General features: G+C 37.9%; 1 protein-coding gene across 5 annotated transcripts in view; it reads right to left on the bottom strand.

Moving 5' to 3' along the window:
- LOC133558396 (calcium-activated potassium channel subunit alpha-1a-like) overlaps positions 1-15694 on the bottom strand; it is a 236139-nt gene that overhangs the window by 84592 nt on the left and 135853 nt on the right. For all 5 annotated transcript variants that reach the window (XM_061909755.1, XM_061909756.1, XM_061909759.1 and 2 more), the window contains 9 exons: positions 12445-12555; positions 12263-12368; positions 12115-12197; positions 8343-8412; positions 8115-8270; positions 7946-8055; positions 7811-7879; positions 6620-6706; positions 6472-6548 (listed from right to left, as the gene is read on the bottom strand). In XM_061909755.1, coding sequence (XP_061765739.1) covers positions 6472-6548; positions 6620-6706; positions 7811-7879; positions 7946-8055; positions 8115-8270; positions 8343-8412; positions 12115-12197; positions 12263-12368; positions 12445-12555 — 869 coding nt within the window. The remainder of the gene's footprint in view (positions 1-6471; positions 6549-6619; positions 6707-7810; positions 7880-7945; positions 8056-8114; positions 8271-8342; positions 8413-12114; positions 12198-12262; positions 12369-12444; positions 12556-15694) is intronic.

Raw genomic sequence — 15694 nt, forward strand, 5'->3', positions numbered from 1 at the left:
GTGTGAGTTTTCCTTGCCCTTTTGTGGGTTCTTCCGAGGATGTTGTAGTCGTAATGATTTGTGCAGTCCTTTGAGACATTTGTGATTTGGGGCTATATAAATAAACATTGATTGATTGATTGACTTAAAGGCCTACTGCAGGGGTGCCCACACTTTTTCTGCAGGCGAGCTACTTTTCAATTGACCAACTCGAGGGGATCTACCTCATTTATATCCATCCATCCATTTTTCTACCGCTTATTCCCTTTTGGGGTCGCTGGCGCCTATCTCAGCTTCAATCGGGCGGAAGGCGGGGTACACCCTGGACAAGTCGCCACCTCATCACAGAGCCAACACAGATAGACAGACAACATTCACACTCACATTCACACACTAGGGCCAATTTAGTGTTGCCAATCAACCTATCCCCAGGTGCATGTCTTTGGAAGTGGGAGGAAGCCAGAGTACCCGGGGAGAACATGCAAACTCCACACAGAAAGATCCCGAGCCTGGATTTGAACCCAGGATTGCAGGAACTTCGTATTGTGAGGCAGACGCACTAACCCCTCTGCCACCGTGAAGCCCTCATTTATATATATCATTTATATGCTTGTATTATCATTAAACACTTAACTTGTTTACAAAAATGTCTCTTTCATAAATAAATAAATATAAATCATTTATATATATCATTTATATTTATTTATTTATGAAAGAGACATTTTTGTAAACAAGTTAAATGTGTTTAATGATAATACAAGCATGTGTAACACATATATATGTCTTTCTTTCACGAAGACAAGAATATAAGTTGGTGTATTACCTGATTCTGATGACTTGCATTGATTGGAATCAGACAGTAATGATGATAACGCCCACATTTTCAAATGGAGGAGAAAAAAAGTTGTCCTTTCTGTACAATACCACATGAAAGTGGTTGGTTTTTGGCATCTAATTCATCCAGCTTCCATACACTTTACAAGAAAAACATTGGCGGCAAATTCCGTAGCTTGCTTGATTGACATTCACGGCACCCGAGGGTCTTGTGAGATGACGCTGGCTGCTGCCAGTTCATTATTATGAAAAAATGACAGAGAGGAAGGCGAGAAACACTTTTTATTTCAACAGACTTTCGCGCCGTCCCTTCCGTCAAAACTTTAAAGGCCGACTGCACATTTCCTATCTTCACAATAAAAGCCCTGCTTCATGCTGCCTGCGCTAACAAAATAAGAGTCCCGGAAAGCTGGCGTGCACAAGTGATGTGCACGCCAGCTTTCTGAGGGATCACTTGTGCACGCCAGCTTTCCGAGACTCTGTATTTAGTTAGCGCAGGCAGCATGAAGCAGGGCTTTTATTGTGAAGATAGGAAATGTGCAGTCGGCCTTTAGAGTTTTGACGGAAGGTACGGCGCGAGAGTCTGTTGAAATAAAAAGTGTTTCTCGCCTTCCTCTCGGTCATATTTTCATAATAATGATCTTGCAGCAGCCAGCGTCATCTCACAAGACCCTCCGGTACCGTGAATGTCATTTAAGTGACGTCTTGGTGAAGATTGATGATCACTCATTTTTAGGTCTATTTTTTTTAAAAGCCTGGCTGGAGGTCGACTGACACACCCCCCGCGGTCGACTGGTAGCTCGCGATCGACATAATGGGCACCCCTGGCCTACTGAAAGCCACTACTACCCACCACACAGTCTGATAGTTTATATATCAATGATGAAATATTAACATTGCAACACATGCCAATACGGCCGGTTTTGTTTACTAAATTGCAATTTTAAATTTCCGCGATGTATCCTGTTGAAAACGTCACGGAATGCTAAAAGTCGTCTCTTTTCATCGCATAATTACACAGTATTTTGAACATCTGTGTTGCTGAATCTTTTGCAATTTGTTCAATTAATAATGGAGACTATAAAGAAGAATGCTGTTGGTGGAAAGCGGTGTATTGCAGCTGTCTTTAGCAACCGAAACACAGCCGGTGTTTCTTTGTTTGTTGTGAAGCTTTAACACGGAGCGGTCAAGTGAATATGTTTCTCGACATCAACCAGCAAGTTTTTGGATGGGAAAATTATGATATTACATCGGCTCTTACTTGAGTGGATAATGCGACCTCATCCTGCAGCTCAAAAAGGCAGCTGTGATCTTGGCTTCTCTCAGAGACACTAGCGTTCACCGCAGCCATCCGAATTTCAGGTATGACTTTATAATCTCACTAAAACACTATTAACACAATAAGCAGATAAGGGATTTTCCAGAATTATCCTAGTAAATGTGTCTAATTACATCTGAAACGCTCCCAATGTCGCCGTCGCCCTTTCTTTTTTTTAGTGCTTCACTCTAACTTTCCTCATCCACGAATCTTTCATCCTCGCTCAAACTAATTCGGAAATCGTCGCTTTCTCGGTCCGAATTGCTTTTGCTGCTGGAGAGTATGATTATAAACAATGTGAGGAACCCTACAACCAGTGACATCACGCGCACATCGTCTGCTACTTCCGGTACAGGCAAGGCTTTTTTATTAGCGACCAAAAGTTGTGAACTTTATCGTCAATGTTCTCTACTAAATCCTTTCAGCTAAAATATGGCAATATCGCGAAAAGATCAAGTATGACACATAGAATGGACCTGCTATCCCCGTTTAAATAAGAAAATCTCTACTTTTAGTAGGCCTTTAACGTTCGAACTGAAAAACGTTATTTTTTGCAAATATTAGCTCATTTGGAATTTGATGCCAGCAACATGTTTAAAAAAAGCAGGCAAAAGTGGCAAAAAAGACAGACTTTTGAGGAATGGTCTTCAAACACTTATTTGGAACATTCCACAGGTGAACAGGCTAATTGGGAACAGGCGGGTGCCATGATTGGGTATAAAAGCAGCTTCCATGAAATGTTCGGAACATTTCTCAAGAGCTATTGCAAGGAATTTAGGGATTTCACCATCTGTGGTCCGTGTTATCATCAAAAGGTTCAGAGAATCCGGAGAAATCACTGAATAACACAGTGGTAAAAATGCCTGTGACAACTTTTTGGGAATGTGTTGCTGCCATTAAATTCTAAGTTAATTTAAGTTTCTCAGTGCAAATATTAAGTATTTTGTCTTTGCAGTCTATTCAATTGAATATAGGCTGAAAAGGATTCGCCAATCAGTGTATTCTGTTTTTATTTACCATTTACACGTGTCAACTTCACTGGTTTTGGGTTTTGTATAACTACAAAAACCCATTCATATTTTTGGGATCCTCCTTGAATAAAGCTGAGAAGTCTATGCTTCAAATTGCATGGTATGAAATCAGAAAAACTCATTAACTTTATGAGTCAGTGAAGTACACTGGAAAGATAGGACAAATACATAGTACTGTATGCTGAAATAAAACAAAATTCTACTGATACAACAATTACACATGTGTTAATTGCAAAAAAACATTTTTTGGCAGCCACGCTTCCGTCAGTCTACCCCAGGGCAGCTGTGGCCACAAATGTAGCTTACCACCACCATGTGTGAATGTGGGTACGATTTAAATGATCCATTATTATTTTTGTTATAAATATACTTTAAAGGAAAAAAAATGCTGCAGCAAACTATGCAAAAATTATGTTTGGAACTTTAGTGACCTCTAGTGGCGATGTGGCATATTACAACCATGCTGCTTAAGTTGGTCAGCATGACATTTTATTCATAACATTATGTATGTGTATTAATGTACTGCAATATATCATGATAAAATGTCAAGTACTTCTTAGCTATACTGTTTTATATGTCCACAAGGAAAATTAATGCTGATAAAATGTATGAAATAAAATGATTTCATTATCATTTTAATGTAAAATATTTCTTATCCAAACTGTTTTATATGTCCACAAAGAAAAGTAATGCTGAAATAAATTATGAAATATAATTATTGTATTATTATTTTAATGTCAAATACTTCCTTGCCAAACTGGTTTGTATGTCCACCAAGAAAATTAATGCAAAAAAAATATTAAATAAAAAATGTTATTTTAATGACAAATACTTCTTATCCAAACTGCATTGTATGTTTATTAAGAAAATGAACGCTACAAACATTTTTTTTAAATAAAATAATATTATTATTTTAATGTCAAATACTTCTTATCCAAACTGGTTTATAGGTCTTCTAAGATAAATAATGCAAAAAAAAAAAAAAAGTATTTTATTGTTAATTTAAAGTCAAATACTTCTTGTCCAAACCGTCTTGTATGTCCACCAAGAAAATTAATTCAGAAAAAATGAAAAAAATGCTTCATGCAATAATAAGTAATACAATTAAAATGGTATTCTTGGAGAAAAATTGTTACACTACAAACACGTATAGGGGGTATATATATATACGTATATATATATATATATATATATATATATATATATATACATACACATATATATATATGTATATATACATATGTATATATATATATATATATACATATGTACATATGTACATATATATATATATATATATATATATATATATATATATATATATATATATATATATATATATATATATATATATATATATATATATATATGAGGGCTGCGGATCTTTTGGTGTCCCACGATTCGATTCACTATCGATACTTGGGGTCACGATTCGATTCAAAATCGTTTTTCTCATTTCAACACGATTCTCAATTCAAAAACAAATTTTTCCCGATTTAAATGGATTCTGTATTCATTCAATACATAGGATTTCAGCAGGATCTACCCCAGTCTGCTGACATGCTAGCAGAGTAGTACGTTTTTGTAAAAAGCTTTTATAATTGTAAAGGACAATGTTTTATCAACTGATTGCAATAATGTAAATTTGTTTTAACTATTAAACGAACCAAAAATATGACTTATTTTATCTTTGTGAAAATATTGGACACAGTGTGTTGTCAAGCTTATGAGATGCGATGCAAGTGTAAGCCACTGTGACACTATTGTTCTTTTTTTTCTATTTTTATAAATGTCTAATGATAATGTCAGAGAGGGATTTTTAATCGCTGCTATGCTGAAATTATAACTAATATTGATACTTTTGTTGATAATATTAATTTTTGTTTCACTACTTTTGGTTTGTTCTGTGTCGTGTTTGTGTCTCCTCTCAATTGCTCTGTTTATTGCAGTTCTGGGTCAGGTTTGGTTTTGGAATTGGATTGCATTGTTATGGTATTGCTGTGTATTGTTTTGTTGGATTGATAAAAATAAATAAATCGATTTAAAAAAAAAAAGAGAATCGATTCTGAATCGCACAACGTGAGAATCGCGATTCGTATTCGAAACCATTTTTTCCCACACACACATGTATATATGTGTGTATATGTATATATGTATATAAATATACATATATAAATACATATATGTAGGTGTGGGAATATATATATATATATATATATATATATATATATATATATGTAGGTGTGGGAAAAAAATCACAAGACTACTTCATCTCTACAGAACTGTTTCATGAGGGGTTCCCTCAATCATCAGGAGATTTTAATGGAAGCATTCACATACAATGGTTTATATAGGGCACAGAGTGGGTGGGTACAAGCAGGCGTAGGGTGTGGTGATTGGCTCATGTGTTACCTAGGAGGTGTTTCCGTCTATGGCGGCATGTTGAAATGATTTCACTGCGCTTGTTGAGAGATGATAGATCTGGATGATATATAATAAACAGTTTCTCTTTTAAGCATAGGTTGCATCTTTTATTACCACTGTTGTAAGGTGTGCTGGATGCAAGAATTTGCCATGTTATTGAATATTCAACATTATTGTCTTTGAGGTTCCAAATGTGTTTGCTGAGTTCTGTAGAATTCTGCAAAGTCTGGTTTCTAAAGGAGGCGTTGTGATTATTCCATCTTGTTTTGAACGCTCCTTCGGTTAATCCTACGTACGTGTCGGATGTGTTAATGTCCTTGCGTATTACCTTTGGTAAACGACTGATGTCTGTAAGCACCTTCCGTTGAGAGGGCAATCAGGTTTCTTGCGACAGTTACATTCATTATTGGTTTCAGAGTCGTTTAGTCTGGGGGTGGGCAGTCCTTTTGCAATTGCTTTGTTGTGGTTTGAAATGATTTGTTGCATGTTATTCATACAGCTGTAGCTCAATTTAATGTTGTTCTTGTTGAATATTTTTCATAGGGTGTTGCATATATATATATATATGTATATAAATATACATATACACACATGTACATATACATATATACACATATATATATATATATATATATATATATATATATATATATATATATATATATATATATATATACTGTGCATACATACAGTATATTGTATCCCATGATTTATGGTAGATGTGCTTTAGTCTTCAAATAGAAGTTGCATCCCTAGAATACCACGCCTACTGTGACTTAGGTGACCTCTAATGGCGATATGGTATATTACAAGACAAGTAGTCAAGGCAGCATAGTCAGATCCAAATTCAGACTATTATGTTATGTATAAATAATGCTAACTTACACTTCTTGCATCCACATTTCTTGATCCGTTTGGGGTCTGTGACATCATCGTGGCAGGCTTTGCAGTAAAACAACGCCCTTTGGAGGTAAACAAACAATACTCAGCGTGCGCCATATCTATTATTGACTATTCATATACAGTTTGTTACCTTTTGACTTCTTTGGCATCGCTGGCAATGAAGAAGCCCAGCGTCCCCTCTTGCATTTTAACGTGGTTGCCAGGGTTGATGAGCGTGCTGCCAGAAAGGCACATCAATCAATTATCAATCAGGCGTTTGAGTCTACCTGTTTTGACTAAATGTAACCTCGGCCTCCTAAATGTGAAACATGACAGTATTTGGTCCATAAAAAGTCAAATTGACAAGGACTCAGACTTTTGCCATCATCAAATACAAATACAGTGGGGCAAAAAAGTATTTAGTCAGCCACCGATTGTGCAAGTTCTCCCACTTAAAATGATGACAAAGGTCTGTAATTTTCATCATAGGTACACTTCAACTGTGAGAGACAGAATGTGAAAAAAAAATCCAGGAATTCACATTGTAGGAATTTTAAAGAATTTATTTGTAAACTATGCTGGAAAATAAGTATTTGGTCAACCATTCAAAGCTCTCACTGATGGAAGGAGGTTTTGGCTCAAAATCTCACGATACATGGCCCCATTCATTCTTTCCTTAACACGGATCAATCGTCCTGTCCCCTTAGCAGAAAAACAGCCCCAAAGCATGATGTTTCCACCCCCATGCTTCACAGTAGGTATGGTGTTCTTGGGATGCAACTCAGTATTCTTCTTCCTCCAAACACGACGAGTTGAGTTTATACCAAAATGGATACATGGATGATACAGCAGAGGATTGGGAGAATGTCATGTGGTCAGATGAAACCAAAATAGAACTTTTTGGTATCAACTCAACTCGTCGTGTTTGGAGGAAGAAGAATACTGAGTTGCATCCCAAGAACACCATACCTACTGTGAAGCATGGGGGTGGAAACATCATGCTTTGGGGCTGTTTTTCTGCTAAGGGGACAGGACGATTGATCCGTGTTAAGGAAAGAATGAATGGGGCCATGTATCGTGAGATTTTGAGTCAAAACCTCCTTCCATCAGTGAGAGCTTTGAATGGTTAAACAAATACTTATTTTACACCATAATTTACAAATAAATTCTTTAAAATTCCTACAATTTTAATTCCTGGATTTTTTTTTCACATTCTGTCTCTCACAGTTGAAGTGTACCTATGATGAAAATTACAGACCTCTGTCATCATTTTAAGTGGGAGAACTTGCACAATCGCTGGCTGACTAAATACTTTTTTGCCCCACTGTGAGTGATCATCTACCTGCTCTCCCTCTGGTCGGACTTGTACTCGATGGCTATCAGCAGCAGCTTCAGCTTGACGTAGCAAAGTCTGAAGAAGAAGAAGACTTGCGTCAGCTGAGTGCACAGCCACTGATGAGTATCACTGCCTACTCACTCGCAGATAACGGGGAAAGACATGCCCACGAAGGCACTGGACAGGTACTCTGTGTACATCTCGTTGGCCACGCCCTCCAGGTAATACTTCTGCCACGTGTCCTCCTCGATCTGCAGGTCAAAGAACCGTGAAGAGGGCGCAGAGGAGCAGCGAGTGCCAGCAGGTGTACCTTGATGAAGGACCTCATGGAGAAGAGGTTGGCCAACATGGTGGACAGACCCTGAGCCAGGCAGCTCTGGGCGATGAAGCCCAGCTTGAGCTCGGCCAGGCAGATGGCGTCGTCGCCCTCCTTCCAGGCCCAGCTGGGGATGTTCAACAGGTGAGCCTGAGTGCAGGAAGTCAGACATGTGAAGCGGACCATCATGGCAGTAGCACACAGGAATATATCAGACTTGACCTTGTTGTGATACTGCAGCATCTGAGTGATGATGCGGATCTTTGGGTGGTAGTTTTTGATGGAGATCACCCTGATGGGCCAAAAACCACAATGTCAACACCTTCATTGTCTGTAAAATAATGCCATGCTATCATAATCATTCATTTTTATCTGTATTACTTTTATTATTTTGTTGTTTTATTATTCTAAATATTTTGTTTAGTTGTTTTATAAAGGTACTCAACATGTCATATTAATACATGCTGAGATTTATTATAATTACATATTTAATTGTTAATATAGTGATTAGTTTTTGTTTTACCTTGACAACTGTCAACAAATATTAATATCAGAATATAGCAGTGCCACCCACTGGTTTAAATGTAACGTAGGTATTGGGTTTCACTATGTAAAAGCGCTTTGAGTCACTAGAGAAAAGCGCTATATAAATATAATTCACGTCACTTCACTTCAATATATTGTATCAACTCTGACCAATCAGAAACTAACAAAACCTATGGAAGGCTTTTTGATATAGAAACATTTCAATATTGATAAGTCAACATTTTAATTTCAATACGTCAATGTTTTGATATCATTAATTGACATTTTGATATCAATATAAAACATTTCAATAAAGATACATGAACATTTTGATATTAATATGTCAACGTTTTGATTTCGATACATTGGCATTTTGATATCGATGAAGGACAATTTCAATATTAACACATCAACATTTTGACATTTCTTCAACATGTCTAGCATTAAAAGATTACAGTTGGTACAAAATGCGGCTGCTAGACTTTTGACAAGAACAAGAAAGTTTGATCACATTACGCCTGTACTGTATATACCTTTATATACATATATACATACATATATACCTGTACTGTATATACCTTTATATACATATATACATACATATATACCTGTACTGGCTCACCTGCACTGGCTTCCTGTGCACTTAAGATGTGACTTTAAGGTTTTACTACTTACGTATAAAATACTACACGGTCTAGCTCCATCCTATCTTGCCGATTGTATTGTACCGTATGTCCCGGCAAGAAATCTGCGTTCAAAGGACTCCGGCTTATTAGTGATTCCCAAAGCCCAAAAAAAGTCTGCGGGCTATAGAGCTTTTTCATTTCGGGCTCCAGTACTCTGGAATGCCCTCCAGTTCGAGATGCCACCTCAGTAGAAGCATTTAAGTCTCACCTTAAAACTCATTTGTATACTCTAGCCTTTAAATAGACTCCTTTTAGACCAGTTGATCTGCCGTTTCTTTTCTTTTTCTTGTGGAGGGGGTCCGGTCCGATCCGGTGGCCATGTACTGCTTGCCTGTGTATCGGCTGGGGACATCTCTGCGCTGCTGATCCGCCTCCGCTTGGGATGGTTTCCTGCTGGCTCCACTGTGAACGGGACTCTCGCTGCTGTGTTGGATCCGCTTTGGACTGGACTCTTGCGACCGTGTTGGATCCATTATGGATTGAACTTTCACAGTATCATGTTAGACCCGCTCGACATCCATTGCTTTCCTCCTCTCCAAGGTTCTCATAGTCATCATTGTCACCGACGTCCCACTGGGTGTGAGTTTTCCTTGCCCTTATGTGGGCCTACCGAGGATGTCGTAGTGGTTTGTGCAGCCCTTTGAGACACTAGTGATTTAGGGCTATATAAGTAAACATTGATTGATTGATTGATTGATTGATACAATGACATTTTGATATCGATATAGAAATATTTTATTATTGATTAGTCAACATTTTGGGCTTCACGGTGGCAGAGGGGTTAGTGCGTCTGCCTCACAATACGAAGTTCCTGCAGTCCTGGGTTCAAATCCAGGCTCGGGATCTTTCTGTGTGGAGTTTGCATGTTCTCCCCGTGAATGCGTGGGTTCCCTCCGGGTACTCCGGCTTCCTCCCACTTCCAAAGACATGCACCTGGGGATAGGTTGATTGGCAACACTAAATGGGCCCTAGTGTGTGAATGTGAGTGTGAATGTTGTCTGTCTATCTGTGTTGGCCCTGCGATGAGGTGGCGACTTGTCCAGGGTGTACCCCGCCTTCCGCCCGATTGTAGCTGAGATAGGCGCCAGCGCCCCCCGCGACCCCGAAAGGGAATAAGCGGTAGAAAATGGATGGATGGACGTCAACATTTTGATATCGATACATTGACATTTTTGATATAGATATAGAAACATTTCATTATTGATAAGTTCCATCCATCCATACGTCAACGTTTTGATATCGATACATTGACATTTTGATATCGATATAGAAACATTTCATTATTGATTTGTCAACATTTTTATATCAATACGTCAACGTTTTGATATCGATACATTGACATTTTGATATCGATATAGAAACATATTATTGATTCGTCAACATTTTTATATAAATATGTCAAAGTTTTGTTATCGATACATTGAAATTTTGATATTGGTATAGAAACATTTCATTATCGATATGTCAAAGTTTTGATATCGATATGGAAACATATCGATATTGATACAGCAACATTTTGATATTAATATGTCAACGTTTTGACATCGATAAATTGACATTTTGATATCGATGTAGAGATATTTCAATATTGATATGGCAACATTTTAATATTGACACAACATTTCGATATCGATATACAATGCAATACCGACACATCAATATTTCAATATACAATGCAATATTGACACATCAATATTTCGATATTGATACACAATGCAATACTGACACATCAATATTTCGATATACAATGCAATATTGACACATCAATATTTTGATATCGATATACAATGCAATATTGACACATCAATATTTCGATATCGATATACAATGCAATATTGACACATCAATATTTTGATATACAATGCAATATTGACACATCAATATTTTGATATCGATATACAATGCAATACTGACATCAATATTTTGATATACAATGCAATATTGACACATCAATATTTTGATATCGATATACAATGCAATATTGACACATCAATATTTCGATATCGATATACAATGCAATATTGACACATCAATATTTTGATATACAATGCAATATTGACACATCAATATTTCGATATCGATATACAATGCAATACTGACACATCAATATTTTGATATACAATGCAATATTGACACATCAATATTTTGATATCGATATACAATGCAATATTGACACATCAATATTTCGATATCGATATACAATGCAATATTGACACATCAATATTTTGATATCGATATACAATGCAATACTGACACATCAATATTTTGATATACAATGCAATATTGACACATCAATATTTTGATATCGATATACAATGCAATATTGACACATCAATATTTCGATATCGATATACAATGCAATATTGACACATCAATATTTTGATATACAATGCAATATTGACACATCAATATTTCGATATCGATATACAATGCAATACTGACACATCAATATTTTGATATACAATGCAATATTGACACATCAACATTTCGATATTGATATACAATGCAATACTGACATCAATATTTCGATACTGACATAGTAACATTTCAAAACCTCAACACTTGCATATAGAGATAAAAACATTTCAATATTGGTGCATCAGCATTCGATACATACACATTTTCGTGACCAAATGTTATTAAAGATGACAACTTGTGTTAGTTTGCTTGTAAAAAGAATGGTGTTTAATTTTATTTTCCCCTTGGTGGCTTTTAAAAAGTGAAACATTTGGCGAGTGGATGAATATGAACACATGACAGTTGGAGCAGCAGGAGGGACAAACCTCATGATGTTGGAGGCGTCCTCTGCGTCGGGGTCAGCACAGTATTTGTTAGCCAAGATCAGGCAGGCGTCTGCCGATTCAATCTGGACAAAACCAACATGGTGTTAATACTTCATCAACACCTCATCGTTGACGGCGAGCGTCTTACTTTCACCCTGGCCAAGTCGTGCGGGTTGAGGACGGACCCTTGGTAGAACTCCACCTGGGTGAAGTGGCGCTTGAACAAGGCTTCCAGCTCAAGATTAGGGGAAATACTGCAATATGCGGAAGGAAAGACTTGAAAGTTGCAGCTTGAAATAAGAACAATAATCTTTGTCTGCTGCTGCTTACTTATGGAGAAAAACTATTTCTACATTGACATCATCCCTGTCCTTGTGTAGGAAGTCTTTGAGGAAATTGGACACGCTCTCCAGCGTGATGTGGCCGCACACCACGATGTGTCTGGACAGGAAGTGCGAGGTCAGAGGTCAGTGGCGAGCACATGGATTATTGCAGAGGTCATGTGATGAGGTGGACATGACAAGCAATGTTCGGATGATTGGTCGGCCATGTTTTCACTGAGCATTAGGGAGCATTAGCGATGACATCGTCCACACTTTCATTTGTCCTTCGTATTTTCTAGCAGTAATACTCTAAAGCATATTTCACTTTGGAAACACTTTCAGCAGTTTAAAATCAAATGAAGTAAGATTTATGGATGTGGAATAAAGAAATACTGTATTTCCTTGAATTGCCGCCGGGTATATAGTTTGCGCCTGCCTAGAATTACTGCCGGTTCAAACTCCATCCATCCATCCATCATCTTCCGCTTATCCGAGGTCGGGTCGCGGGGGCAGTAGCCTAAGCAGGGAAGCCCAGACTTCCCTATTTCCAGCCACTTCGTCTAGCTCTTCCCGGGGGATCCCGAGGCGTTCCCAGGCCAGCCGGGAGACATAGTCTTCCCAACGTGTCCTGGGTCTTCCCCGTGGCCTCCTACCAGCTGAACGTGCCCTAAACACATCCCTAGGGAGGCGTTCGGGTGGCATCCTGACCAGATGCCCGAACCACCTCATCTGGCTCCTCTCGATGTGGCGGAGCAGCGGCTTTACTTTGAGTTCCTCCCGGATGGCAGAGCTTCTCACCCTATCTCTAAGGGAGAGACCCGCCACCCGGCGGAGGAAACTCATTTCGGCCGCTTGTACCCGTGATCTTATCCTTTCGGTCATGACCCAAAGCTCATGACCATAGGTGAGGATGGGAACGTAGATCGACCGGTAAATTGAGAGCTTTGCCTTCCGGCTCAGCTCCTTCTTCACCACAACGGATCGATACAACGTCCGCATTACTGAAGACGCCGCACCGATCCGCCTGTCGATCTCACGATCCACTCTTCCCTCACTCGTGAACAAGACTCCTAGGTACTTGAACTCCTCCACTTGGGGCAGGGTCTCCTCCCCAACCCGGAGATGGCACTCCACCCTTTTCCGGGCAAGAACCATGGACTCGGACTTGGAGGTGCTGATTCTCATTCGGTTCAAACTCGGTTCAAACTCGTTTCGCAAAATAATTAGCGCATGGTTAGCATTACCGCCGGCTCAGGATTAACGCCGGGTCAAACTCGGTTCGCCAAATAATTAGCATATGTCTACAATTTCCGCTGGGTCAAACTCGTCACGTCACGAGTGACACTTCCCCTGTCATCATTTTCAAAATGGAGGAGGCTGATTTCAATCATTTGAAATTGCATAAAGGGAAGAAGATTAAGAGCTATTCAGTATGATTTAAGGTCCAAGCTATTGAATATGCTAAAGAGAACAGTAAGCAGCTATGTTTTATTTATATACCGTAGCTGCGTGTGTCAAATATGAATCATTAAATGACTCCCGCCTCCTGGTGGTAGAGGGCGCTAGTGATCCTTCTTGCGACTACTCGGAGACAACAAGCAGCAAGAGTGAGTAGCGATTGTTTATTTTTTCCTCTCAAATGCACTTTTATAATGGAGGATTAGATTAGATTAGATACGACTTTATTTATTCCGTCAGGAAAATTAAAATTTTCAGCGCAATCCCATTCAAGATCAAATAAAAATTACAGGGAGAAAGAACAGGATCGCTGACGGGTCTGCCGGCTTCCAGCGGCCCTTACAAAAAATATGCGATACAGGTAAACAAGGGGGGGGGAGTATGGGAGAAAAAAATAAAAGATTAAAATAAAATAAAAAAAATCGGTCTCAGCGGTGCAGACTAAAGCCAAGGGAAAAAAACAACTCATAGCCATAGTACACATCCCTCTTACATGTGTGTACGAGGGAAACATCAAACATCAAAGAACACGGAGGACATTAAAGACATTACATATCTAAAATAAAACCGTTTTCTAAACTGGACTTTCAATCGAAGCAGGAGGTAATAAAGGAAGATCTCCATCGAGACTTTTAAAACTGAAGAAAGATAAGGAAGACTTCTATAAACAAGTTATTGATGCTTTTCCTCAGAAGGAGCTGCGCATGGACTTCATTTATAAGGTAAGACCATAATAAAAATGTTTTTATTAAATGTGCTTTTCATGATGGTATCCTTACATCACACTCAAATTTATAAGCGCAGTCCTAAATTTACCGCATGCCTTTGGTAAGCGCCGGAGTGAGAAGAGGTTTTAAATGATATAGCGCCCCCGGCGGCAATTCAAGGAAATACGGTATATGTTTGACTATTTGGTGGAGCGACATGAATACTACTTATTCTCACCCTTTGTTTTCATAAATTACAATACAATTAATTTTTTGGGGTTCGTTGTTGGTTTTCACGCAACGTATCATTATTTCAATTAAAATGTACCATAAAAAATTTACGTACTACAGACGTATGTGAAAAATAAAATTGTAATTATTGAATAAGACTTCAATTAGTATTATAGTTAAAACATAAATTAATGAAAACGGTAAACAATTTCCACATTTTCGCCCACAGACTGAATTTATGAGTTTTGTAATGTGCTGCAGATAAAATCATTGTATTAATTATACTAAATAAATGATCTGACCTTTAAATTAATAATAGCTAGGTTCAATACGAGTATGTCCTATTATTCTTGATATTTGACCACTATATTTCTCTAAATATGTATTTCATAAATGTATATTTTAAATACTGTATTTATTCAATTCAGCTGAAAATGTTGTAACTTACATTATCCTTAGAAACAATGTACAAACTATCTTTATTTTTATGCTTTTTCAATGCAAAGTTTGCCCCTAGAATCTAAGCGAGATTAACTGCTTTCGTCTGTGTGTTCAAACGATTCAATCTTGGAGTGAAAAAGCTTCAAAGGAATGATTTGAGTGTAAAAAATGTCAGATGAGGAAAGAGAAAATGAAGCAGTTGATGAAACTAAATAAGCAGTTTAAGGAAGTTGAAGCATACGTACCGGGTTTAAAGCAATCACAAGAGCGATAAAAGCTTGGAAGTTTGTTTTTTTGCAGATGAAAGAAGCACGAGAGACGAAAGCAACAAAAAAATCTAGCACTGACAATTTTTTTTTAGAGGCATGTAGCTAGCTAACGATTTTAGGAAAGTAAGTTTAGTAAGTGTTTTTAACATAT

Source organism: Nerophis ophidion, linkage group LG08 (genome assembly GCF_033978795.1).
Source record: "Nerophis ophidion isolate RoL-2023_Sa linkage group LG08, RoL_Noph_v1.0, whole genome shotgun sequence".
Lineage (NCBI taxonomy): Eukaryota > Metazoa > Chordata > Actinopteri > Syngnathiformes > Syngnathidae > Nerophis > Nerophis ophidion.